Here is a 26,937-nt window from a genome sequence, read left to right as displayed (position 1 = left end):
GGTGATGCCCGTGTCCTCCTCCAGGCCCTCCCCGGCCCCCCACCACCTGGCCCCCAGCCAAGCAGGGGGGTGAGCGGTGTGGGTGAATATGGGGAGGTTACTCAAAAAAGACACTTCATGGTGCTTTGGCCCCTGATGGCTCCAGCTGCCAAGGCCACGCTCCTGCCAGCCTGTCCCTGCCAGTTTGGCTTCTCATTCTGTTTTCCTTTGGATCAAGCCCCTCACCGCACCCTGCCTCCTGTGAACTCCAAGCTCTGCCCCAGGGGGAGGGGCCTGAAACAACAGGCATGTACCCACAGTGGGGAGGAGAGAGAGCAGACAGGGACCCTGCTGAAGCATCCAGGAGGCTGGCAGGGTCAGGGACTGGCCCAGCGGCCCTGACCTGGCTCGGGGTGAGGTGGTGGCAGGGGAGGAGGAGTGACCAGCTTCCCTGAGCATCCGGGCCACCCGACCTGTGTGTGCAGTGTTGTGCAGCCCCGGTTAATGCCCTGGGAGAGCCAAGATCTTTGCACAGTCCCACTGTCTACCCCAAGGCGTTCCCCGTCCCCCACCTTCTCTTTTGCTCTGGCTCCTGCCCACAGGGCTGTGTCTCTCTCCTAACCTTGAGTCTACCCTAAGGCTTCCCATTTCAAGGGCTCCTGGAGAGGAAGGCCCTGGCACCTGGTATCTCAGGAGGAGCAGGGCTGTGGTGAGGACAGGCAAAGCCTTCGCGGTGCGGGTTCGAGTCCAGGCTCCACCTTGTACTATCTGTGTATGAAAACCAATCACTTAATTTATCTGAGCCTCAGTTCCTCTTTTGAAAGGCAGGAGCAGAGAGCTCAGGGTGGCCCAAGGGGAGAGGAGTCTCCCTTGGGTAAAGGCTTGCTTGGTCTCATGGGGGTCCGATGGTAGAGAGCCAGCCCCTCAGGAGCAGTGGTCTCTTCCAAAGCTTCACTGCTTCTCACTGAGGGTCTGTCCCCCCACCCCAGGGTAGGTGCACCCTCCACTTACTCTACCTTTTCCAGGACCCAAGGATTACCTGGGCCCTCTGCATCCTGGCAGCCCTCCCAGCTTTTCAGCTCTGTTTCTTAGCCAACTGGCAATTTTCCCACTGTGACTCTTGGTTTAAATGCCCAGAGAGGAGTCCAGTGGGCCACTCATCTTTTTTCACCAACCCACCAGCAGATCAGCCACCCTTGAGCCATGCTCACCCTCTGGTCTGGCAGTTGTGGGTAACGGTAGGGAGGGGAGTGTGAGGCTGATGAGGTGCAGAACACAGCACGGGAAGAGCTGTCCCTGGTGTCAAACCAGTCCCCTCTGTCCTGTGCCCAGGCCTGTGGCACGATCAGTGATGCCACTGCTGGCACCCCCCACCCAGGATTTATGGGTGAAGGAGGAGAGTCCTCCCCGCAGACATCCCTCTTCTGCCCATCTCTTGAGCCAGGGTTGGACATGGCACAGCCCATCCTGCTACTGGCTGGGGGAGGACCAAGTAACCTACAGTGAGGCCCGGCGCCTGTGTACCGATCACGGTTCCCAGCTGGTCACGATCACCAACAGGTACAGGATGGGCATGTGCCCAGACCAGCCCTCATTCCTATCCTGGCCCAAACAGGGTGGCATTTGCCATCAAGCGCACAGGGACTAAGTCCTTGGAGCCTCAAATGGCTAATGTCATCATAAGAATTTTTCAAATATCATCACAAGAATGACTCCTATTATTTAGTGACCCCGTTGTGGGGCAGGGCCTGGACAGGGGCACAAACAGGTGTAGGTGTGGGCTGCCTGCCCAAGAGAGGGCTGGACTGTGTCTGTTTCTCTCTACTTTCTTCTCAGCCAGGCACAGAGGTGCAGGCAGTAGGGGGAAGGTCAGTTGCTGTGTGTCAGCTGCAGGGTCTCCATGGGCCCCCACTTGCCCTAAGCAAGTTACCGGGTATAACACTGAAGTTCCTAGGGCAGGGCATCTGGCCTGTGGTTCAGGGACTGAGGGGTAAGGGGTGGTGGGAGCTCCCTGCCTGACCAGCATCTCTCCCACAGGTTTGAGCAGGCTTTTGTCAGCAGCCTCATCTACAACTGGGATGGCGAGTACTTCTGGACTGCCCTGCAGGACCTCAATAGCACCGGCTCCTTCCGCTGGCTCAGTGGGGATGAGGTCATGTACACCCACTGGAACCGGGACCAGCCCGGTAAGCCCCTCCTCTGTGGCACCTGCTCAACCCCTTCTCTGACTTTCCTTGGGAAAGCCAGGAGGCCGTATGGGCCTGCTGCTCAGGACCGACTCCCAGAGCCTCCCAGGAAACTGATCATTGGTACAGTGTGGGCAAGTGATTAGGAGCCAAGGCTCTGAGACCAAACCAACTGGCGCATCTTTGAGCCTCAGTTTCCCTTATGCCAAACAAGGATAACGGTACTTTGCTCATAGGGCTGACGTGATGTTGAACTGGATAAATAGACATGAAGTGCTTAGAGTAGTGCAAGCGCTGGCCATCAGAATTGTTGCCATTTCACACTCACTGTCTCTTTTAGACTTTTCAATAACCTGATGAGACTGAGGATAAAACAGCCTCAGAGAGGTTAAGCAACTTGCCAGAAGATCTCCCAGGAGTAAGCACAGGGCTAGGACTGCCTCCATTCCCTTCCGGGCCCTGCAGAGCCCAGCAAGCTGGTCACCAGTGCAGGGGGCCAAGGCCGGGGAGGTGTGCTGTGAAGATGTGGGGGAGAGCGGGCCCATGAGTCCTCAGCAAGCGGGTCTCTGCTCCCTCCTCCAGGGTACAGCCGTGGGGGCTGTGTGGCCCTGGCCACGGGCAGCGCCATGGGGCTGTGGGAGGTGAAGAACTGCACGGCATTCCGGGCTCGCTACATCTGCCGGCAGAGCCTGGGCACACCAGTGACACCGGAACTGCCTGGGCCAGATCCCACACCCAGCCTCACCGGCTCCTGTCCCCAAGGCTGGGGGTCAGACCCCAAACTCCGGCACTGCTATAAGGTAGGCGGTGGCCGCTGGTGTGGGAGGAGGGAGAAAAACCAAGCCAGGGTCAAGGGCAGCCCCAGTGGGGCCCAGCCATGATCCAGGGTTCCAGGGCCACTATCTCCCCACCATGGACTGCAGACGGAGGTAATTTTTCGATGATGCTCTTGTCAGTGAAATTGCAGGTCTGGTACATAGTAGGTGCTTGATGAAGGTGAGGAACTGAGAAAAAAAAGACAAGGGAGAGAATTGATTTCAGAGGTTCCCAAATGTTGGGCCTGGGCTGGTGCCTTTCACAATCACCTGGGCAGCTTGATAAAATAAATTCTAGGCTGCCATTGTGGAGACTGGGATTCTTTAGGTTGGAGTAGGGCCTGGTCCTCTGATTTTTAAACTCTGCTGGGTTTGGGAGCCATCCTTATAGTCCAAGGTCTTTTATTACATGAGGAAATTGAGCCCAGGGAGGGGGAGGGACTTGCCCACAGCAAACAGTGGCTCCCTGGGATAAGAACCCAGGTCTTGGACTGGTTCCGGGATCTGGGCAGGGGGTGTTTTCTAGGAGCGGGCGATACTGGCTCCCCTCCCCTGAGGTTCATTCTCTGACGAGCAGGATTGTCTTAGCTAGCCTGCATTCCTGTCCAGTGAGGCCCCAGCCTCCTCCCTACTGCTGTCATAGGAGGCCAGGTGGACCAGTAGGGACAGCTTGGACCCCTGGACTTTGTTCCTGTAGGTATTCAGCTCTGAGCGGCTGCAGGATAAGAAGACCTGGGTGCAGGCCCAGGGGGCCTGCCAAGAGTTGGGGGCCCAGCTGCTGAGCCTAGCCAGCTATGAAGAGGAACACTTTGTAGCCAACATGCTCAACAAGATCTTCGGGTACTGAGCCTGGGGCAGTGGCTTGCATGCACCTGTGTGGTTCTTGGTTTTGCTGGATACAGGGCAGAGGGCAGGGTGAAGGCGCCCCCAGTGAGGCTTGTCTGAGGGCTCAGAATGACCTGTGTATCCGCAGCTAATGCTAGGATCGCCCTGTCCTCCTTCAGGCAGCCCTGGTTGGAGACTCTGTTGCTCACCAGTGTCAGGGAGCCAACAGTGTCCCCTGCAGACTCACAGACTTTTACGAAAGTAACTGCCCTCCCCAGCCCTCCTTGTCCATGGTAAAATCTTCTGCAAGTAGATCCAAGTTGAGCTTCCCCCCCACCCCCAACACCATCCCATAACAGCTCACTCTCTTCAATAAATAACTTTTCCTGAGAGACAGGAGGAGAAAAGCTACAGACCCCATGTCTGTCCTGTGGGCATCCTATGATACACAGCACCTGTAATCCCTTAGCAGTGGGAAACATCCGAATGGATCCAGGCTTCCCAAGATCTTAGTTCCAGGGACATGTCTTTCCAGCAAACATTAAGATTACGTTATTTGACTAGTAATTATAGCTCTCATTGATGGCCTCTTACCATGTCTCAGATTCTGCACTAAACATTTAATCCTCTTTCGGTCTTTTCTTCAGCCCTAAGAAGTAGACATTATCCTGGACCCATGTGGGCTGATAGAGAGGTTGGGTTATTTGCCCGCGGTCAGGGAGCTGCTCCATGGGTGAACCAACACTGGAATCTACTTTTATCTGATTCCAGAGCCCCAGGTCTATGCTCCAACTCCAGTGACTTACTAAACTCCCTGAAGTGAAAGCCTACAGAGTCTTGCTGGCAGAGCAAACCCCACCCAAAGGGAAGCCAGGGAAGGGAGCCAGGTCAGCCCTCCCCAGCCCCAGTGAGCTGGGCGCCTGGTCCAGCTAGGTCAGTTCTCTCTGGGGAGAGAACCCATAAAGGTGGCCCCAACAGTGTCTTGCTGGTGAGTGTGAAGCCCAGATGGAGAGGCCCCAGGACCTCAGGACTGCCCAGGTCACCTGCAAGGGGCTCCTGCCCCTCTCATCCCCATCTCTATTGCCCCCTCCCCTGGGTTGTGCTGAAGTGAATCAGAGCCCGAGATCCACGAGCAGAACTGGTTCTGGATCGGCCTGAACCGTCGAGACCCCGGAGCCGGGCAGAGCTGGCGCTGGAGCGACGGCTTGGGGGTGAGCCCGCCTGGAGGGGGCGGTCAGGGGTGGGCGAGGCCGCGGTGGGCGTGGTCTTAGGGACGGGGCGCCCAGCCCGGGCTGGGGGTTCCTAGCGCCTGTCAGGCCTTTTATACGAATGTTCTGGGGACGCGGAGGCCTGCGCCTCGTGCCCGACAACCTTCTCCCACTCCCGCCTCCAGTTCTCTTACCACAACTTCGACCGCAGCCGGCACGACGACGACGACATCCGGGGCTGTGCTGTGCTCGACCTGGCCTCCCTGCAGTGGGTGGCCATGCAGTGCGAGACGCAGCTGGACTGGATCTGCAAGATCCCTCGAGGTTGGGTGGGATGGTGCTGGGGAGCCGGGCAGGGGGCGCAGGGCGGTGGGGCAGGGAGTCCAGGGGAGGGTCTCCCTTCCCTGCAGCATCGCTGTCCCTGTTGTCCCCGTAGGCACAGACGTGCGGGAGCCCGACGTCAGCCCCCAAGGTAAGGCCCCCGGCCCACCGTGCTCCCCTTGGTGGTCGGGAGAGGGTGAGGGGCGTCACCTCTGGGGCCGGGCCTGGCGGGATGGAATGAAAGGAGTTAGGGATTCGAGCCGAGAGAAGAGGAATCGGGCGCCTGGAACCCGTCTCCAAGCAGGGACAAGCCTGGGCTTAGAGCGGTGTCTGGGGGGAGGGGGGGGGCATAGGCTCTCGCAACCCCTGCTGGCCTCCAGTCCCACGCTCACACTGCCCCCCGCAGGCCGGCGGGAGTGGCTGCGTTTCCAGGACGCCGAGTACAAGTTCTTCGAGCACCACTCCACGTGGGCTCAGGCGCAGCGCATCTGCACGTGGTTCCAGGCCGAGCTGGCCTCCGTGCACAGCCAGGCGGAGCTGGACTTCCTGGGGCACAACCTGCAGAAGGTGAGCACAGCAGTGAGCATGGGCCTGCGGGCAGTGGGAGGGCAGGCCCGGGGAGGCGAGGCCCTGCCAACCCTTATCTGCCTGACCGGTTTCCCCAGTTCTCCCGGGGCCAAGAGCAGCACTGGTGGATTGGCCTGCACACTGCAGAGAGTGATGGGCGTTTCAGGTAGGAGCCTTCCAGGGTCAGCAGGTGTGGGAGGGAGCCGGTGCCGGGACCTCCGGGCACCACCCCCAGATGGGAGCTAGGGAGGCTGCCCACAGAGACACATAGACCTGGATTTGAATTCAGCTCTGTTCCTCCCTGGCTGTGTGGCCTTGATCAAATGACTTAACCTTCGTGGGCCTTGATTTTCTCATCCAAAAATGAGCCTAATGAGGCCTGCCTGGTAAGATTGCTCTGAGGATTAGAAATAAGGTATGTGAAGTCCTTAGCATAGGACTTCATCCAGCATCCAGCACGTAATTGGGCACCAAATAATCGCAGCTCATATAATGCTGGGGCCACCCATGAATAAGGCCCCCTCAGGACACGGGCAAGAACATACGATGTCCAGAGGGGCCTCTTTGTATTCGATACCCTCCTACCATGCATGAGGGGGCTTGAGGCAGGAAGGATCAGGAGCACATGTTTATCTGAGCACACTGCTGCCCTTGCACCTCTGTTCTGGGATTCTTGGACTTTTCCAGTTAGCAAATGATTGCCCATGGAGGGCTGCACCTTACGTGGAGGCACCAGGTCTTTAGGTCCCCAGCTACCCTGAGTTCAGTAGCCTTACTCTCAGCCTGCAGCCACTGAACCCCTGGACTTGGGCCCTTCCCTGCCCCCATCTTGGTGGCCTTCATTGCTGTATCCAAGGTAGGTTGGGCCCAGGGACAATGCTGGAGCCTTCTCTGCTCGGTGTCATTGCAGGTGGACAGATGGTTCCATTATAAACTTCATCTCCTGGGCACCTGGTAAACCTCGGCCTATTGGCAAGGATAAGAAGTGTGTGTACATGACCGCCAGCAGAGGTGAGGGCGAGGGCGGGGCAGGGAGGGTACAGAAGCTGAGCAGAGGGTTGATGTTGGGGGAAGGGAGGTGAGCAGGCCCATCAGTCTCTTCTCAATCTCTTTGTTCCCGCAACCCCAGGGGGGCTAGACCCAGAGAGGGGGCCTGTGCCCCTGATCCAGCAGCCACAGAGGACTGGAGTTCAGAGCTAGACACAGGCACCTGACCCCTGTGTCCTCTTCTTAGAGCATGAGGCAAGGGTGCTGCCAGCCCTGCCCGGTGCTAGAGTGACTGCCCTCCTCTTTCCACAGAGGACTGGGGGGATCAGAGGTGCCTGACAGCCTTGCCCTACATCTGCAAGCGCAGCAACAGCACTGGAGAGCCACAGCCCCCAGACCTGCCGCCCACGGCCCTGGGGGGCTGCCCCTCTGGCTGGAACCAGTTCCTTAACAAGGTAGGGGGGCCACCTAAGGGATTCAGGGGAGACGATGTGAACATGAGAGGGCTGAGCTTTAGGAGTCCTGGCCCTCTGGCGACATTGGAGTCATGGCCTCTTGCCTATACCCATCGACCTCTCTCCTACTTGGCCCCAGTGCCTGGGCTAGACTCCTGAAAAATAACTCTGTATAGTAGCCCCTTCTAATCCACCAGGTAATGAGGGTGTCCACATAGGTTGGTGAGTTGTCTAGCTCAGTGGTCACCAAACATTTTGATAATGAATCTCCTACTAGTAAAACACAATATTAAACATATGAAATATGTGTATCTACATCAGGTATATGTGTGTAAAGAAATACATATTTACTTCCATACTAATGTAGCGAATGTTGTACATAGTAAACTATGCGCAAGAGCAAAAGAATATGCACTAAAGATTGAAAAGGAATATTTTTAAGTTTAAAAATTTTTTTCTTTCTTTTTTTTTAATTTTTCTTTCTTAGTGGAATGAGGAAAGTCCTCAGAAATGATCAATTATGAGAATTATTCACATTTAAATAATTTTAATAAGAGCCAGGTAATTGCATATATTTCATTATTTTAAAAAATCCCAGTCTGACACTTTCTGATTAGAGACTTCACAGGTCTTGTTTGAAGTTTGAATTATTTTAAAACATGGGTTTAATGGTTATTGTAGAGGAAAGTTGCCTCACAAAGGCAAATATATCAAAATGGAAAAGTTCATCCATCATCAACTGGGCTTTCTTTGTTTTTCAGTCCTTCTACCAACTAGACAAAGGTTTTTGTTTAAAAATCAGCTAGTACATCTCTGCATTTTAAATTAAACTGTCAGGCTCCTGGATGGCTCAGTCAGTTAAGCGTCTGCCTTCAGCCTAGGTCATGATCTCAGGGTCCTGGGATCGAGCCCCACGTTGGGCTCCCTGCTCAGTGGGGAGCCTGCTTCTCCTTCTCCCTCTGTTGCTCCCCCTGCTTGTGTGCAGGCTCGCTCTCTCTCTCTCTCTCTCTCTGCCAAATAAATAAATAAAATATTTAACCTGCCTCATAAACTAATCAGGAGACCCGATTAAGATGGTTTAAGAATAAGTCTTTGGCAGATTTTTTGAAACATTCAGGAAATTCTTTTCCCAAGGGTTTTGAGTGTGCGGACAAGAAAGTTGGAGGCAGTAACGGTAATCAGGAGGGATATGTTTCTAAACATATTTGCAGAATGTTCCTTCTAGAGTGTGAGTTTCTTTCCAAAAGTGGTTAGTTTTGTACTCATGGGCTGATTAGTCAGACCTGGTTAGATCTTCACTGTTCTTACATAGTGGCTCACAAGAGCTTGTCCCAGAAAGAGAGGAGCACTATCTTCTTGTTGGTGCTGGCATCTCAAGTATGAGCTTCGATCCGTGCTTTCTTTGCGGACGTTGTAAAAGCCATTTAGCCGGATTGTGAGGATTAGATTAGTTAACGCTAGATCATATAATCCGTAAATCTTTGTCCTGCATTGGAGTGCAGCCAGCCTCTTAGTGTCATAGAGCTCTTACTGTCTTCAGAATATTCAAGCGAATATTATATCTTTCCTACCTTAAAAGAAAAAAAGAAGAAAAAAAACACGTACAATATTAAAAACTTGGGGAAAAAACAGAAAGAACGAAAATAAAACTCAGCCTTTCCAGAAATAGCCACTATTAATATTTATTACTCTGCTTCCTTCCTTTTTCCATGTAATTGAGATCATACTACGTAACATGTTTTTGTATCCGGCCTTTCTTTGTCAGTATTACATTTTGAGCATTTCCTCATATCATTACATTGCTTTTTTTCCAGAAACTTATTCTCCTGGCTTCTTCCACCTGATATAAAACCGAATGTATTGTATGTATGTAATTAGTCTCTTTCTTCATGTGTGTCGGCATCATTGTAAAGATACCAGTTACTCCTGTGGCAAAAGCCTTTGAACTGTGCGGGGCCGTTTGCCCCTCCACTGCCTTGCCCCAGACACCTTGCTTCGTGAGTTCTCTACCCCCTGCTGCAGCCCCATAGCATCTGGATGTGGGGGGAGAGAGTGAGGGCCTGCCTCCCCTCCCCCAGCTTCAAGCTCCTGTAGGGCAGGACCACTGGCCTCTGACACGCCACTTAATACACTTGCACACGGTGGGGAGACCCCGAGTGTTGCTGAATTGAGCTGATACTTCCTCTCTGGCTGCTGACACTTGCTGATACTGATGTGACCTTGCTGCTGCTAATTTTATGACTAATTCCACTGATTGTTTAAAAGAGGCCTCAGAATATCTCTGAACTACTTCTGTGAAATCAAATGCATGCGCTTTGTGATAAACCTTCCCTCAGACTCTTGCATCATTTCTGGGTTTATAATGTTCAGCCCCAAATCTGACGTTTGCATCGGTAAGCTAATGCTAGAACTCGTGCTCTTACTAAGAGCTTTCACTTCTTAAGCACTTGCTATCATGTTGTGCACTGTTCTCTTTAACTCTTAAAATGACCCCAAAAGACAGATATTTTTATGTTCCCATCTTATGGAAAGTTTATATCAGATCTGGAGTCTGACCTGTCCATGTCCCCTGGCCCCCTTTGTGACTCCAAAGCTTCCTTCCTTCCTTTCTCCCCCATCAGACTGAGGAGAAAATCACTGGAAATCATTCATTTTCAGAGCCTTCACTTGAGAGATTTCCCATAGAGCTGCTGCCTCACAAAGATCATTCAGAAGAGAAGATGAGAGTGTCATACAGATGAACATTAAGTTCAAAGGAAAAAAAATAACAGATTTCAGGCAACATGCGGGAAGGTGTTGAGCTAAAATCGAGGCAGGGGATCCCTGGGTGGCGCAGCGGTTTGGCGCCTGCCTTTGGCCCAGGGCGCGATCCTGGAGACCCGGGATCGAATCCCACGTCGGGCTCCCGGTGCATGGAGCCTGCTTCTCCCTCTGCCTATGTCTCTGCCTCTCTCTCTCTCTCTCTCTGTGACTATCATAAATAAATAAATAAAATTTAAAAAAAATAAATAAATAAAATAAAATAAAATCGAGGCAGCCCTTGTCCCCATGCATGGCCCAGGTGCTGTTGTCATAGGTAGTAGAGTCTTTGGTGGCCCAAAGACATCCTGCCACTTACAGCCCCCCCACCTCCCGTCAGGCATAGGCAAGCGTACGTGACTGTGCTGTGTCAGGCTGAGAGGGTGCCAGAGCCTTGCTCAAGGAGCCCCAGATGTCCTGGTTCTATTCTGTTATTCTCACAGCCCTCAAAGCCTCGCAGGGCCTACCGCTGAGTGCTACACAGCAGAGTTTCTGGGTTTGTGGGACAGGGTGGTGGAGGTGGACATCACGCCTCTCCCTCCGCCCCAGTGTTTCCAAATCCAGGGCCAGGACCCCCAGGACCGGGTGAAGTGGTCAGAGGCACAGTTCTCCTGTGAACAGCAAGAGGCCCAACTGGTCACCATTGCAAACCCCTTAGAGCAAGGTAGGGCCAGCCCATGGGAAGGCCCCAGTAATCCTCTGACACAGTGCCCCCCTCCCCCGTCAAAATGGCTAGACCAGAACGAGCAAGGGGCTGGCTGCCCTGTTGCTCATAACTCTCTCTTCTGGGGGACTGTAGCATTCATCACAGCCAGCCTGCCCAATGTGACCTTTGACCTTTGGATTGGCCTCCATGCCTCTCAGAGGGACTTCCAGTGGGTGGAGCAGGAACCTCTGCTGTATACCAACTGGGCACCTGGGGAGCCCTCTGGCCCTAGCCCTGCTCCCAGTGGCAACATACCGGTGAGGAAGCCCCCTCCTTGCCCCCCTGACCTGCAGCACTTGCCTTCACTCCCATGGTCTCCCTCTTCCAGCCTCTTTGCTGGGAATGCAGCCTCAGGGCGTGGGGGGGGGGGACAGTGGCACAAGGGGAGAGCTGCCCGGGCTCCTCTGAGCAGCCCCCTCCCCCCAGACGAGCTGTGCGGTGGTCCTGCACAGCCCCTCCGCTCACTTCACTGGCCGCTGGGACGATCGGAGCTGCACAGAGGAGACGCACGGCTTCATCTGCCAAAAGGGCACAGGTACGGGTCTCCAGTGACCTCAGGGATGTCAGCACTGGGCCAGATGCTGTGGGCCGTCCCTGGAGGAATGATGAAACGTGGTCCCTGACGTCACTCCCAGAATCTAGTATCTGCTTGGGATGCAGAGAGGCAGAAAGACCAGGCCCCAGTCAGAGGAAAAGGCAATGAGCCCCGGGGCTCTCAGGTAGAAGGTTTGGGGGTCTGGAGGCCCGAGCAGGTGCAGCTGGACACTGGGCAGGCCTGGTGTCGGGGAACCTGCATTTGTGCCTCTGAGGCCCCTGCGGCTCCTGTGTGTTCTCCCGGGCCCGTGGGGTCCGAGTGGGTCATGGCTCCAGCGAGCCCCTCAGCTTACAGGCAAGAAGGTATTATTCGTCACAGTGGCTGACACTTCCATCAGTCTGGGCCTGCTCTCTGGCCTCCCCCACTTCATGCCTGGGAATGGGGTGAGGGCAGGCCTGGCCTGAGCTCTGCCCCCTTCCCTCCAGACCCTTCCCTGAGCCCGTCCCCAGCCGCGTCACCCCCAGCCCCAGGCACTGAGCTCTCCTACCTCAACGGCACCTTCCGGCTGCTGCAGAAGCCTCTGCGCTGGCACGACGCCCTCCTGCTGTGTGAGAGCCGCAACGCCAGCCTGGCGCACGTGCCCGACCCCTACACCCAGGCCTTCCTCACACAGGCCGCCCGAGGGCTGCGCACCCCACTCTGGATCGGTCTGACTAGCGAGGAGGTGGGCCCCCGACAGTCGGCCCAGTGCCAGGGCCGGCACCGCTCCCTCGATTTCCCTCCCTGTCTCCCCCCGACTCCTGGCCTTACCTCGCCTGCCTCTGTCCCCCACCCTCCCACCCTGACGGCCCCCTCGTGCCCAGGGCTCCCGGCGGTACTCCTGGGTCTCGGAGGAGCCGCTGAGCTACGTGAGCTGGCAGGACGGCGAGCCCCAGCAGCCGGGGGGCTGTGCCTACGTGGATGTGGACGGGGCCTGGCGCACCACCAGCTGCGACACCAAGTTGCAGGGGGCTGTCTGTGGCGTGAACGGTGGTGAGCGCCCAGCTGCTGGGGCCGGGCGGTCGGCAAGGCGTGGGCTGTCCCAGGGAGCACCCTGGGCCATCTGCTCAATCCTGCACCCCCACAGGGCCCCCTCCTCCCCGAAGAATAAGCTACCATGGCAGCTGTCCCCAAGGGCTGGCTGACTCTGCATGGATTCCCTTCCGGGAGCACTGCTACTCCTTCCACATGGAGCTGCTGCTGGGCCACAAGGAGGCGCTGCAGCGCTGCCAGAGAGGTGGGCCAGGGCCTGCTAGAGCCCATGGGGGGTCGTTTCAGGTGGTGGCCCCTATGGTGGACACCTACAGGCTCCATGGGTACAGTCCCTGTGCCACACTCTGCCTGTAGGCAGTGCTCCCACATACGTGCCCGGTCAGTTTCCAGTGCACAGAGACCATGTGTGACATTACCTGTAGATAACCCGTGCCACTAAGGCTGCTGGAGAAGAGGGCTGGGGCCTGCCTCTCTGGGGTGGGGGGTGTCTGTGCTCTCCCAGGGAGACCACTGTGTGTCCTGATGCGGGTCTCCCTTGTGTCCAGCGGGTGGGGCGGTCCTGTCCATCCTGGATGAGATGGAGAACGTGTTTGTCTGGGAGCACCTGCAGAGCTCTGAGGGCCAGAGTCGGGGGGCCTGGCTGGGTATGAACTTCAACCCTAAAGGTGGGTACCCTGGGTGTGGCATCAGGCGGGAGGGTGAAGCCTTAAGATGTGGGGAGGATGCCTTCCACCAGGGCTCGGTGGGGGTGAGGACTTGGGGGGAGGTGAGGATTGGTTCTAGAACAGGCCTGCTCTCTCCCACCTGCGCCTCTCCCCGCGCCCCCTCAGCACCTTGTCTCCCACAGGAGGCACCCTCGTCTGGCAGGACAACACAGCTGTGAACTACTCCAACTGGGGGCCCCCCGGCCTGGGCCCCAGCATGCTGAGCCACAATAGCTGTTACTGGATCCAGAGCAGTAGTGGGCTTTGGCGCCCAGGCGCCTGCACCAACATTACCATGGGTGTTGTCTGCAAGCTCCCCCGAGGTGGGTGCCTGGCAGGCACAGCGCAGCCTCCTGCCACCCCCGCTCAGCTGGCACAGGGCCTGGGCCGGGGGCCAGTGATGAGGTGGACTGGAGGGCAGGACCGGACAGGCCCGGGCCGCCAGGACCCTCCCCTGGGATAAATTGGTCTGTAGGAGGGACTGGCCCTTCCTACAAATTTCCAAATGAGACAGCAAACCCATCATTTTGTAGCGGTTAAGGGCACAGACGGGGTTCAAGCCCTGGCCAAACCACTTACCAACTCTGTGACCCCCGGCAAGTTCCTTAGAGTCTGTGGCCTCAGTTTCTTCCTATGTAAAATGAGGATGATGACAGTACCTACAAGATCAAATGAGCTAATAAAGTGCCGGGCACTCAAGAAGTGCCCTATACGTGTTTGCTTATTTTTACTGTTACTGCTTCACTTACTAACTGGTCCCTCCCTCTTCCTTGCAGCCGAGGAGAGCAGCTTCTCTCCATCAGGTGAGTCCAGGCCTGGGCTGAGACGAGCCCTCTCCCCGCTTTGCCCAGCATGTGGGGGCATTGGGGGGCACGGGTGGAGGTGCGGGTGGGAGCGGCAGGGCCGGGCTCGGCCTCACCCTGAGCGGTGGGCTTGCTGCAGCAGCGCTCCCGGAGAACCCGGCGGCCCTGGTGGTGGTGCTGATGGCGGTGCTGCTGCTCCTGGCCCTGCTGACCGCAGCCTTGATCCTCTACCGGCGGCGACAGAGCGTGGAGCGCGGGACCTTCGAGGGCGCCCGGTACAGCCGCAGTGCCTCTGGCCCCGGCGAGGCCACGGAGAAGAACATTCTGGTGTCTGACATGGAAATGAATGAGCAGCAGGAGTAGAGCCAAGGGCGTGGGCAGGGTGGGCACAGGAGGAATGGGGAGGCTGGGCCCTGGGTCAGCCGGGCCCCCCACCAGCTACCAGTCCGGGTGGCCTATGGAGGGGGACCTTTGGGTGCCGTTCTTGGGAACTGGGGCTGATCAGGGCCTGGCTGCTGGGGAGCCTCCCTCCCATATGAGGGCTGGGCTGAGACCTGGCTGAGTGCAACGTGGTGTTTCCCTCTTGGGGTGGGGGGACTAAGGTCTTGTCACCTGGGCCTGTGCCCCCACGGTGACCAGAAGCAGGACAGGAGCCTCTTTCTGCTCCTTTCTCCCCAGGCCCCCCTGCCCAGGCCTGCTGACCCATGCCCCAGGACCCCCTTTCTCATTGCAGAGCCTGAGGACCCTCCCCTGGGCCCTCAGCTAGCCTCTGTTGCTTCTCTCCTTCCTGGCAGCCTTGGCTCTGAGCCCTCCCACCCCCATTCCGTCTCCCTGCTTCTCATACAGCCCGTCCTTCTGAGCCAGGGCCCCAAGGTTTGGGGAGCCCTGTTGTTCATGGTGGGTGTCGGCTGAGGGGGCCAAGCATGTCACTCCTGTGCCTGCTGGGGTGGCCCATGGGACGTGGAGGAGGGGCCTGGGCTGGGCCTGAGAACGAGGGCCCCATTGGGGTGTCAGCTGCGCTGGAGACAGGACCAGGAGAGACACCCTGACCCCCAGGGGGTGACCGGGCTGAGGTGTCATCTCCTGCTGGTTGGGGGAGGGCTCTGTCCCTAAAGAGTCCCCTGTGGGGACCATAGTAAGTACCCTCACGTTTCCAGCTCCTGGCTCTGGTTGGAAGAGAGAGAGGAGGGGGTTGTCAGAGTCTTGGGGGGGGCGGGTTCGGAAGCAGGAGACCGCCCTCTAGTGGGGCCCAGAGGAACAGTGCCCGAGCTCCGGAGGGGCCCAGGCTGGGGGTGGCCAGCCAGTCCCTGTGCCACCGCTTGGGACAATGTGAACACGGACTCAAACACATGGTCCTTTTTTTGTAGTTCTTAATTTTTTTTAATGTGCCATTATTGTGAGGGAAAAAAGAAAAAAAGAAAAGCAAACCAATAAAACACCTTTAAGAAGCTCGAGAGAGAAGGGTTTCTGCTTTGTTCTCTTGTCAGCCTTGTTCCTTGCACCATCTCAGAGGTAAATGTCATGTTTGGAGTTCCAGTCGTGCGTGCTTCTGCAGTCTACCATTTTGCTTCTGTCTCTGGGCCTTATGGGGACACCTGCACTCTTGTCTCCTCTTCTGGGCTCTTGACCTTTGGGGCCTGCTCGCTATGTCCTCTGTGCCCCAGGGGGTGTGTGTGCGTGACAGCGCGGGAGCCACTGGATGGCTGTGAGGGCTCTGGCCACTTAGCTCACCTGAGTTCAACATGTGTGAGATGGGAGGCCGGGACACACTCCTTGGGGTTGCTCTACGGCTATTTGAGGATTAAATGAGATCCCCTGTGCCAAGCAGTTAGCCCTGCACCTCTGAGCTCGTGCAGTAAGTGCCCCATAAACAGCTGCTACTGTTATTTGGGGCTGTGGTTCCCAGGGGGCGTTGGAGGTGCCCTGGGTGGGGGCTCCACATCACCATCTTCCCAAGGTCGCTGTCATACCTGCCCCCGAGCTGTGAACAAGTGCATATCTGTCCTTGGGGAGTTTGGCTTTGAAACCCCTTGGAGGCAGGCGGTGGCCCTCAGGACTGCCCCTCCTGACTGTTCACTCTGGACACTTGAGCTGCAACGCAGCAGCCAACAGAGAGGACTCTGCTAGTAAGTGATGGGTGCCAATGATGCCAGTCGTGCTGGGTGCGGGCACCAGGCCATGGGGAGGGGTGTTAGTTTGGTCCCGGTGGCGGGGAGGGTCTCGTCAGAGGAAGTAGGATGAACCTGAAGGAGGTGAGGGAGTGAGCGATGCAGACACCTAGGCAGGTGGAGGCGGGGGGGGGGGGGGGGGGGGGGGGTACCTGGGCCAGCCGTGGTGGTTCTCGGGGTGTCCCAGAGGCCCCAAAAGGAGGCCAGGCTGGCTGGAGGGTACGGAAGGGGAGCACGGATGAGACTGATTGCCCGGGGCCTGTTTCTAGTAGGAAGTCCAAGGGAAGGGCTAAGCCAGCTGTCCCTTGAGGTTGGTGGTGTGGTTCAGGACCTCGGCGGTGGTCACATTCTGGACCTGTGCGTGTTTCGCACACCAGCTTTACTTTGTTCATTATTTTTTATTATTTATTTAAAGATGTTATTTATTGGGATCCCTGGGTGGCACAGCGGTTTAGCGCCTGCCTTTGGCCCAGGGCGCCATCCTGGAGACCCAGGATTGAATCCCACGTCAGGCTCCCGGTACATGGAGCCTGCTTCTCCCTCTGCCTATGTCTCTGCCTCTCTCTCTCTATCTGTGTGTGACTATCATAAATAAATAAATAAAAATTAAAAAAAAAAGATGTTATTTATTTATTCATGAGAGATGGCGAGAGAGGCAGAGACACAAGCAGAGGGAGAAGCAGGCTCCCTGCAGGGAGCCCAATGTGGGACTGGATCCCAGGTCTTCAGGATCACACCCTGAGCTGAAGGCAGAGGCTCAACCGCTGAGCTACCCAGGCCTCCCTCCCTCTCTCTCTCTCTTTTTTTTTTTTTTTTTAGATTATTTATTTATTTACTCATAGAGACAGAGAGAGAGAGAGAGAGAGAGAGAGAGAGAGAGAGAGAGGCAGAGACACAGGCAGAGGGAGAAGCAGGCTCCATGCAGAGAGCCTGATGTGGGACTCATCCAAGGTCTCCAGGATCACGCCCTAGGCTGCAGGGGGCTGTGCCACCCGGGCTGCCCCTAGGCCTCCCTCATTCATGATTTTTTAAAACAAGTTTCTATTTTTCTGAATAGGTAATACCACCGCATGCATGGTTCAAGGCCTAACCCTAAAAGATAGAGAGCTTACAGCCTGAACAGCAGGGTAAATGGGGCACCGTCTTTTGAGCCAGGGAGCCCCCAGCCAGGCTCATGAGCTGCTTCTCTGCAGCCCTGACTGAGGCCAAGCTGGAGGCCCTCCTCCCGCTATCTCCTCCCTGCAGTTCCAGCAGCGCTCTCCTGATGGCAGGATCCGGGGTGGACCAATCTGGTCACTTTGGGGAGGGTGCCCCAATCCCAGGGGGGTTCCTTAATGATTAATCCACTTCACCCTGAAGTGATTTGCTCCCTTTGTGAGTTAAGTGCCCTGCCATTATCTGCAGCTCAAAAGACTGCTTGACCAGGCTGCAGGGAGCCACCCGGGGCAGATGCTCTCTGGGAAGCCCAGCTCTCCGCTGACCCTTGCCCGAGGAGGAAGAAAAGCTGAGGGGTGAAGGCAAGGTCACCGGATCCCTGGGGGTGGGAGGAGCATCCAAGGGACCAGGGACACAATGCCCAGTGCTGCCTGGTGGGGCCGGGGGAGTGATGGTGAGGGTCCAGGGGTTTAAATCATTCCAGAAATACCTATCCTGGCTCCTCTCTCCCTCAGGTGCCTGTAGTCCTCACCAGAGCCCTGTTCCCCACCCAAAAGCATTTCAGACAGCTTCACAGGCACCTGGGGGCTCCCTGAGACCTCTTCTCAGCCTTTCCATGTGGGGGCTTCCCGGAGGAGGGTAGGGGGGTGCTCTGGTAGCTCTGTCAGGGCAGGAGGAAGACTCTGGGGGTAGGGGGGTGCCATTTGCCTGTGGCTCCAGAATAGTGCTGGTTCTAAGGGGACTACACAGATACCAGAACCTCCTGTCTTTCTGCTCATTTCATTTTTTAAAAGATTTTATTTATTTATTCATGAGAGACACAAAGACAGAGGCAGACACACAGGCAGAGGGAGAAGCTGGCTCCCCATGGGGAGCCCGATGTGGGACTCGATCCCAGGACCCCGGGATCATGACCTGAGCCAAAGGCAGATATCTGCTCAACTACCGAGCCACCCAGGTGCCCCTGTCTACTCATTTCAAGTCAATAAACATTCAGCGCTCCTCCGCTCCTCCGCATTCCACCTCTGCTGGGGGTGGGATGCCCTGAGACGGAGCCTGGTGGGCCCGACAAAGAGCACTGTATGCCAGACACCAAGGCCAACCGTCACCTGCAGGGCTAAGCTGGCTCAGCTCTGGCCACCTGGATGTTCAGCGACAGCTCACTGAATCCATGAATGAATGGGAGGATGGGGCCACTCTCCAGAGAACAGTGTCAGGCTGCTCACCACCTCTCCTCGTCAAGGCAGGGATGGCCTCCTCCCAGGTGTCCTGGCAGAGCCGGCCTGGCCCAGTGGGCAGCACTGTGAGGCCGCAGGGGTGAGGAGCCAGCCAGTCACACCACATGGCTTTCCTGGAACGGGGCTGTCTGAGCCCTGCCAAGCTGCCTGGAGCACTGGGCTTGAGTGTGTTGCAGGCACAAGGAAGAGAATTGCATCTTGAGGGCGGATCAGGAAAGGAGGGTGGGAGGAGGAAAGAGGGAAAGGAGAGGAAATAGAGAGGGGGGCCTCCGGTGGGGGGGAGGGGGGCAATGAGATGAACGTGTCCAGACTGTTCCGGCCTTTATCTCGGGGCCAAGGCTGCCAAGAGGCCTCAGGAGAAGGCTGACTTCAGTCTTGACTCCCACCAGAGTCGGCACCACTGGAGCTGTAGACGTCTGTCCTTCCTTGTCCGAAAGGCAGGCGGGCTGCCAGCGCAGGCTAAGCAGCAAGTAGGCATCGCCCCCTCCCTTGAAATGGATTCGTCACTGGTGCTCAATCCAAAAAATTGACTATCTTTTGATATCAGCAGATGGCAGGAGTTTGGTTTTTGCTGCTTCCAGGAAATCCAGCTCCTCTAAGGCTTTCTGGTCCAGTGTTTTCCCCTTTCTTCGCTGGCGCCTCTGAGTTCTGTGGTCCTGTGGAGTGTTCCTGGACCTGGTCCTTGGTCCCTGCGGGTCCCTGCTGGCGGATGCAGAGATGCCCTTCTTTTGCCCTTTTGTGTCTCTCTGGGATGTAGGAAACTTTTGGATGGTGGTTTTCCCCATACTGGGGCTGCCGGGGACTCAGGACACTGCTTCAGATATGCCATTCCTCCGTGATAATGATAAGAAAATATCTATTATTTACTAGGTAAAGCCCTTTCTCTCTCTCTCTCTTTCTTTTCTTTCTTAGAGAGGGAGGGGTGAAGGGGCAAAGGGAGAGGGAGAGAGAATCTTAAGCAAACTCCATGCCCAGTGCTGAGCCCAGGCTCGATCTTACAACCCTGAGATCATGACATGAGCAGAAACGAAGAGCTGGATGCTTAGTCAGCTGAGCCACCCAGGCACCCAATATGAATATTTGCGTGTGTGTGTGTGTGTGTGTGTGTGTGTGTGCATGCACGCGCACAGCCCTGTTCTGCTTGCCATGAATTAATCCATGTTATCCTTTCAACAAACCATAAAGCAAGTACTGTTGTCCTTTACAGATGAGGAATGGAGGCGCAAGAGGGGAAGGGCTTGCCATGCCACCTCTCTGCTTCCCCTACCCCCAGTCTGGAGAACTTGTCAGCAACGAGCACGGAGAGCCCCTGGGATCTTGCCCTCAGGCTCTGAGACTCAAGAATTTTGCCTCAACCTATTATTTCTGCTGAGAGTTTCAGAAGCCCATTTTGAGTTTCAGGGCTAAGAACGACCACTTTTCTTTTGTTCTTTCATGGCTTCCCTTCCAAGACAGGGGAGGACAGAGACTGGGCAGCCTTGGCTGGGGTAGGGCAGTGGGATGTGATGCACTTATTTCTTGCATAGAATGCATAGAAATGAGGTGGGGGCTCGGTTGACCTATCAGACCTTCACAGGGTTACGGATGTTTTAGAGCTCACATCCGCCTCCTCAGTGACAGTCAACTCACCCAAGGTGATATAGCGACAGGGTGCTCTCTCCTCCTTCCTACCGCCCTCTCCTCTAGGTCTCACTCTCCTCATCTCACCAGCCTAGGTTGTGGCTATGGAAGCTCCCTGCTGCCCACGTGTGGACTCTCAGCTCCCTGTCTTGGCCCCCTGGGTCCTCCCTCCCCCGGCACCCCGGCTCCCTTGCCCAGTGAACCCCTTCTAGCAAGCTGCTCCCACCACACCATATACCCCTGTTTGCCCTTCCTCCCACCACCTCTCTGCTCGCCTGAGGTCCACCATCGTTCAAGGATCTTTTCTACACAAACCTTCCCAGTACCCCTTGATTCTGATGACCACTGATTCCCAAGTTCTAGAATTGGTTAAGGATGTTACCCTCTCTCTCAGGCAGGCCAGGAGCATGGCCTTGGCTGACAGGCTGACTTCACCTTAAAAACTTGGACAGATCACTTCCCTGAGGTTAAGGTTTGTGATGGTTAATTTTATGTGTCAATTTGGATGCCCAGAGAGCTGGAGAAGCATTATTTCTGGGTGTTCTGTGAGGGTGTTCCCAGAAGAGATTAGCATTTGAAGGGGTAGACTGAGTAAAGAATATCTCCCTCCCCAGTGTGGGTGGGCATTCCCCAATCTGTTGAGGGCCCGAGTACAACAAAATGACAGAGGAAGGGTGAATTTTTGAGCTGGGACAGCCTTCTTCTCCTGCCCTGGAGAATCAGCTCTCCTGATTCTTGGGCCCTCAGACTTGGACGGGGACCCAGAGTGTTGACACCCCTGCTTCTCAGGTCTTCACGTTTGAACTGGAGCTACATCACTGGCTTCCCTGGGACTTCAGCTTGCAGATGGCAGATGGTGGGACTTGTCAGCCTCCATAACTACGTGAGCCAATCCTTCATAAATACATCGCTTTCTACATATTTATAAATATATCCCTCTGGTTCTGTTTCTCTGAGGAACCCTAATACAGGTTTCCTCTCATGTAACATGGAGTTAATAGTAACTGCCTCACGGGCTCCTTGGGGGTCCCCAGGCCCAGCTTCTAGAAAGTGCTCTAGAAGTGGCATCTGTAGGTTCATATTACCTTGATTTGACTTTTTCTATATATGACCTGTTGCCCCAATAAGACTATGCTCCTAGGGGGTGAGCATCATGCATTTTTCATGTGTCCTCACCATCTGGCATGTGATTGATGGTTGCTAAATGTTTGTCAGGATGAAGCCAAAGGCCAAAAAAAAAAAAAAAAAAAAAAAAAAACCTCGTGTTTTATCCACTGTATCTCTATCTCTAATAGATTGTGGCAATATTTACTCAGTTAGAAAGGGGGCAAGGTAGTCCTTTTCACCAGGATCTTTTTAATAAATGAGACTTGATTCTTTGGGTACCTCAGGCCATAAGAAGCCCCATCAGCAGACCCCTGGGCCACTGAGATGTGGAATTAACAGTGTGGGTAGATATCAGTTCCACCCCAGGCCTCAGAGGAGGCACTCCTGGCTTCCTGGGTAAACCCTTGAAATCGTCTTCAAAATCCCAGTGTTGGCTGACGTGAACCTGTGCCAGTCTTGGGGTTGCTGCCTCAAACACTGTCACATGTTAGGGCAGACTTGGCCTGTCAGATGTGTATCCAGTCACCTCAGATTCCATCAAGCTCTTTATAAAGCTTGCTTTTAAATATGCATTGTTCCTTCTCAGACATTTCTCAATATTGGCTCCTGGACAAATCTTTAATCTTCAGCCAGCCCTGAGAGTCCAGTTGGAAAATGAAGACCCAGTTTCTCATAGAATGATTAGGGCTGGGGGCTGTGTTTGTGAATGGAAGAATCTGAGATTTTAGTTTTTTGGTTTTTGTTTTTTTTTTTAAATCAGGGAGATATTTTCAACTGGAATGGCCCTTGTGAGTTCTGTTAACATTTGAGGGTGTCCCTTTGCTTGGCTCTTGGATCTGGGATCTAGGCTGCCTGGCTACATCTACCAGTTTGCAGGAATAGAGTCACTTTAACTGTGGAGCATGTCATGGATGGGTAAGATTTTGAGGGAATTCAATTAATTCCAGACTTCCTAAAACCGTGCTGGCACCACTGTTCATCTTGGGCGAAGTCCTCTTGGCTGCAAAATCTGCTGTGGCCACTCCTGGTCTTAAAAGAGGGAGGGAGAAGCACTTCTTTTTCCTCATTATCCCTTTCTGTTTCTTCTCTCTCTCATTCTCTGTCCTTCTCTCCATTTTTACTTTTTGAAAGATTTTTATTTATTCATGAGAGAGAGAGAGAGAGAGAGAGAGAGAGAGAGGGGCAGAGACACAGGCAGAGGGAGAAGCAGGCTCCATGCAGGGAGCCTGATGTGGGACTTGATCCTGGGACTCCAGGATCATGCTCTGGGTTGAAGGCAAGCACTAAACTGCTAAGCCACCTGGGCATCCCGCCTCCCTCCATTTTTAAAGAAAATTTATTGAGGTGTATCATAGAGCTCACCCATTGCGAGTGCTCAGTTCAGTGAGCTTTCGTAAGTTTGTCCCACCAGGGGACAGCAGCTGTAGAGCAGCCACATCACCACATCTCCTGAGCCCATCTGCAGACAGTCTCTGCTCCTAGTCCCAACACTGCAACCACTGATCTGTCCCTAGAGTTTTGCCTTTTCTAGAAATTGCTTGTAAATCGATTTATACGCTATGTTGTCTTTGAGTCTGGCTTCCTTCACTTAGCATAATGTTTTTGCATGTATCAGTGCTCCCCTCTATATTTTTTAACCATCTTTGTCTCTCTCTCTTATATACACACAGTTTTCTCACTAACCTTCTATGACTTTTTTTTTTTTTAATGCCCAACTCAGGGCTTGAACTCCCCACCCTGAGATCAACACTTGAGCTGAGATCAAGAGTTGGATGCTTCACAGACTCAGCCACCTACGCTTTTTTTTTTTCTTCTTTTTTTTTTTAACCTCATGCCTTGATCTGGTCTTTGGGCCCTAAGGTATAAAGAGGAGAGTAGTGTGGCGTCCACATACCACGCCCACTCGAAGTGGGTATGTACAGGGGCAGCCGGCCACGCAGCCTGTCACAATCCCCGGGGCCCAGGATGTGTGACCCCTCAGTGTAGTGATGGCGGTGAGAGAGGAGAAGTGGAGGCAGGGTGCGGGCTGAAATCCCCTCCCTTCTCCCCTGAGTTTGAGGCCCTGAGCCTTTCTTTGTTCAGGGAGATGGAAAAGAGCACAGAAGGAAGCTGGTGCATAAAGTCGTTTTACTGCAGATACAGCTCGAGTCCACTCGGGGTGGAGTGAGGCCTGAACAGGTGCCCTCCGTGGAGGGCCTCCAGGCTACCAGGTCACCTGGGGTCCCCTGGGCCAAGGGGCAGCTGCAGGGCAGCGGGCGGGGACTCATCCAGCCCAGGCTGCAGGCTTTCGGGGACCGCGTGGTGGCTGCTGTCCTGTTGCTCAGGCCAGACCCTGAGAGGAGAGGGGCGCGAGGTGAAAACGGTAACTGTCAACGTTTCAGTTTCAGTAAAGAGGAGAGGGGAGGGAGGCGCATGGGAACACAGAAAAAGCCTCCAAGGGGTGATGTCTCCGCAGGGCTCCGGGGCCAGCCCTGTGCTAGACAGCGTGGCTGCTGCTTTCACGTCCGTCCCCTAGCTCAGCATCTGGAAAGCAAGAAGGTGTCTCAGGCGGGGGAGCCAAGGTGAACCGTGAGCTCTGCCAGTGAGGGTGTGTGGCTGGGCTGCCCTTCCTGCCCCCGCCCCAGTCCTGGGCAACAGTGTCAGCAACAGAGGTCAGCTGTCTCTGGAATCCTCAAATGGCCAGGGCACAGGGGCTGTGAGCCCCTCAACAAAAGCACCCAGGTCCACTCCTCCCCTGACCTGGGGCAGCAAATGTCTGCAGGCTGAATCCCTGGAGGAACCCCTCAGGGTACTGCCCCCCTCTATACACTCTCCCTTCCTTAAGTTGGCAGGGCAGTGGGGGGAGGGTTGACCTAGGTCTTCAAGAAATCTTTCAGAGATCAAATGACTGGAGGTAGAGGGTCACATGATGGGAGCAAGGGGGGCAAAGAGGCAGGAGGATGACAGTGGGATCCGAGTGGAGGAGTGGGGCATGGGGGGGCAGTCTTTATTCTTGGGGGAAACTGTTGTTCTCAATATACTTTTCCCATTGGCTTGCATGAGTGCTCCCTGACTATCTGAAAACCATTGAAAGGTAAGGAGCAGGAGCAATGGACATCCCCTCATTCCTAGAGGACCCTCTCAGCCTCTACCTCTGCTACAAGGAAGCCCCAGCCCCACGAGCTGCCCCTTGCCTATCCTGTTCTGTTCCCCAAAACTAGTTGTCTTGACTTGTGTGTATGGGGTGAGGTGGTCTGACCCTGCCTTTAGCGCGAGGACCCTCAAGCCTGCTCCTGTCCACACCTGATGAATGGCTGCGGGAGGCACTGTTCCCCTCCCAGGCTTTGGACTGTGGTGACAGTCATTTGTGCCAGCTGGGACGCAGCCGTTAGGAGGGTTGGGTCACAGAGCCATGTGGCAAGTTGTCAGACCTGGGCACACCCACCCAGGAACTCTCCCCAGCTGCTTTTACCTGGCGCCACCTGTGGCATTTGTGTGTTCCAGATGCAGGGGAGGGGGCCCCAGTGAGAAGCCTGGCATGGGCACCACGGAGCCTTGAGGAGGCTGGCGTCTCCTCGTGCCCCCTGGTGGGCCCAGGTGTTTTGTCTTTTTCCTCCCTTTAGACCTGAACTGAGCTAGGGCAGCAGGTCACAGCTGTGACTCAGCTCTGGCAACAGCCCATCTTGACAAAGCGCTGCCAACCAGGTGAGGCACACCAGGCTGCTGGGGACCAGAGAAGAGTGTGGCCAGGGGCTAAGCGGGGAGGGAGGCGCCTCTGCCTCTGGCTGCCCTGGCTTGTCTTGATCTCGGCCCTGGCGGCAGCCGGGCGAGGGCTGCATGACCAGTGTGCCAGGACAGGCCCTCTGTGCCGGGATCTCCTCCACCAGTGTCCCGGGGCGGGGGGGGGGGGGGGCGTCGGGGGAGACCTGGCTGCCCCCACATTGGGGCCGCTCCTACAGCTAGTCCCGTCCTGAAGAGGACGGCAAGTGGCGGTCGGTGGGACCGTGTGCCTCTGAGCAACGCAGGGGGGCAGCAGCGCAGCGCCAGGCGCGTGCAGGGAGGGCCCGCCGGGCTCCTCCGTGGGGACTCGGTTTCAGCGGCGCCCCCGGGATGCTCTTGTGCCCTCCAGAGGGGGCCTTCCCCGAGCCGGGGGCTCGGAGGCCCCAGACCCTCCGGGGAAGGGCTGCGTCCCCCGCCCAGCAGGGCGACGGCGGCCGGCGCCGGGCACTAGGGGTCGCCCCCGGCCAGCCGAAGCGCGGGGCGCGCGGGCCGCGGCAGGTTTCCCGCGACCGGGAAGAGCCGCGGGCGCCTCCGGGGCGGGTGGGGGGGCCCCCCCCCGCCCCTCCCCGGGGCCGCGTCCTTGCGGAGCCCCGGCTCCCGCCGCAGGCCGCCCCGGGACCCGCGAGCGCGGCGCAGAGGCGCTCCCCCGAGACACAAAGGTCTTCGCCGGAGCTCCCTGCTCCCTCCCGCCCGCTCCCTTCCCGGCCGCCGGAGGGGGGCCCGGGCGCGCGCGGACGGCGGGACCCCGAGTGGTCCCGGGGGCTGGCGGGGGCGCGGGGCGGGGTGCACCCCGTGGTCGGGCTCCCTTTGTGAACCGAGACAGGCGTCCCCTCCTCCCCGCGTCTCTGAAAACGGGCGGCCCGGGCTCTCAGCACTGCGTGCCCTGAATCCTAAATCGGGTTCTCGAGGGTCGAAATCTGGGCCCCACCCTGGGGCGCTCGGAGCGGGTCCAGCTCCTCCTCCGGGCGGGCCTGCTGGGGGCTCCCCACCGCCCCATCGTGACCCGCTGCGACCGGCGCGCCAGGGGCCCACCCCAGGGTCTGCATCTGAATCTCCGGGACGGACCCGGGGAACCTGCATTTTTGGTAAATTCCCCAGGTGGATTCTGACGGCAGAGCCAGGGCGGGAATCCCTCTCCCAAACCTTACACCTGCCTTAGGGCAGGCAGTTGTAAAATGTCTCCCCTGAAGAACTTCTGGAGATGGAATTGTCACACCCGCCTCAGCCCACTGTGATGTTTGTTCTACCTGCTGATGGGGAAGTTCTTTCCAGTCTGGCTGCAAGCCCTCCTGCTTTAATCAAGCACATTTTCTTAGTTGGGTACTCTCTATGGGATAACGAGCCCGATGGAAGACAGCTGTCCTGCCTCCTGGAGCCGGGTGTACCTTTCTCAGGAGACCTGTTTTCCTTGTTCAACCTCTGGGTCCAGCAGGCCTACCTGACCCCCCTCCCCCACGCATGGTAAGAAGGATCCACCGCAGCCACTAGCTGGTGGATGAATGTGGCCCCTCCCCGTAGTGGCTAAACAGCACCCTTCCAGGGCTTAGAAGATCACCTAAGAGGCTCCCTGAGCACCTGGGATGCTGGAAAATCCCAGCCAAGGAAAAGGAAAAAAAAAAAAAAAACCTGCCACGAGTCATCCTGTGACTGCCTGACAATACCATCTTCCCTTTCACTGGCCCTTGACCTTGCTTTCAAGATGAATTAAAATTCTTATCTGCTCTGCATCCAGCGGGCTTGGGCCTCGCCTTCCCCCCTTCCCGAGTGCTGCAGCTAGAGCTTCCCAAGCTTTGTGGGACTATTTTTGCCTCTGGGTAGTGGTCATTACTTCCTTCCACCACACGAGGTTCCACACAGGGACAGAGAAAGAGTAAATTAGCAAACACCCTCAAAATGGCAGGACTGACCCCCAGACCTACTTTCATTTTCTTCCCGTCTCGGTTGTGGGTAATTTCTTGACAACTATGA

The 26,937-nt window shown here is 56.0% G+C and overlaps 2 protein-coding genes and 1 non-coding gene across 3 annotated transcripts in view; 2 read left to right on the top strand and 1 right to left on the bottom strand.

The window, feature by feature from the left end:
- MRC2 (mannose receptor C-type 2) overlaps positions 1 to 15,374 on the top strand; it is a 53,512-nt gene extending 38,138 nt beyond the window's left edge. Inside the window, exons 10-30 of the mRNA XM_072746908.1 lie at positions 1,424 to 1,539; positions 2,017 to 2,165; positions 2,748 to 2,965; positions 3,678 to 3,820; positions 4,914 to 5,016; positions 5,199 to 5,337; positions 5,450 to 5,485; positions 5,741 to 5,901; positions 6,000 to 6,067; positions 6,812 to 6,912; positions 7,201 to 7,343; positions 10,692 to 10,806; positions 10,942 to 11,105; positions 11,275 to 11,383; positions 11,869 to 12,107; positions 12,247 to 12,415; positions 12,510 to 12,659; positions 12,961 to 13,080; positions 13,263 to 13,442; positions 13,896 to 13,922; positions 14,065 to 15,374. Of these exons, the coding sequence (XP_072603009.1) occupies positions 1,424 to 1,539; positions 2,017 to 2,165; positions 2,748 to 2,965; positions 3,678 to 3,820; positions 4,914 to 5,016; positions 5,199 to 5,337; positions 5,450 to 5,485; positions 5,741 to 5,901; positions 6,000 to 6,067; positions 6,812 to 6,912; positions 7,201 to 7,343; positions 10,692 to 10,806; positions 10,942 to 11,105; positions 11,275 to 11,383; positions 11,869 to 12,107; positions 12,247 to 12,415; positions 12,510 to 12,659; positions 12,961 to 13,080; positions 13,263 to 13,442; positions 13,896 to 13,922; positions 14,065 to 14,285 (2,871 nt within the window). The 3' untranslated portion in view covers positions 14,286 to 15,374. The remainder of the gene's footprint in view (positions 1 to 1,423; positions 1,540 to 2,016; positions 2,166 to 2,747; positions 2,966 to 3,677; positions 3,821 to 4,913; positions 5,017 to 5,198; positions 5,338 to 5,449; positions 5,486 to 5,740; positions 5,902 to 5,999; positions 6,068 to 6,811; positions 6,913 to 7,200; positions 7,344 to 10,691; positions 10,807 to 10,941; positions 11,106 to 11,274; positions 11,384 to 11,868; positions 12,108 to 12,246; positions 12,416 to 12,509; positions 12,660 to 12,960; positions 13,081 to 13,262; positions 13,443 to 13,895; positions 13,923 to 14,064) is intronic.
- Positions 3,101 to 3,177, top strand: LOC112920952 (small nucleolar RNA SNORD66). Its single transcript, XR_003235168.1, has one exon. It is a non-coding gene; the product is annotated as a small nucleolar RNA SNORD66 (small nucleolar RNA).
- An 11,483-nt stretch (positions 15,375 to 26,857) lies between the features above and the next one.
- The window catches only part of MARCHF10 (membrane associated ring-CH-type finger 10), an 84,489-nt gene continuing 84,409 nt past the window's right edge, over positions 26,858 to 26,937 (bottom strand). Inside the window, 2 exon segments of the mRNA XM_072746907.1 lie at positions 26,858 to 26,883; positions 26,886 to 26,931. Coding sequence (XP_072603008.1) covers positions 26,858 to 26,883; positions 26,886 to 26,931 — 72 coding nt within the window.

The sequence above is a fragment of the Vulpes vulpes genome, chromosome 2 (genome assembly GCF_048418805.1).
Source record: "Vulpes vulpes isolate BD-2025 chromosome 2, VulVul3, whole genome shotgun sequence".
NCBI lineage: Eukaryota > Metazoa > Chordata > Mammalia > Carnivora > Canidae > Vulpes > Vulpes vulpes.
The sequence above is the reverse complement of the archived record's forward strand: the minus strand, read 5'-3'. Positions and strand labels throughout refer to the sequence as shown.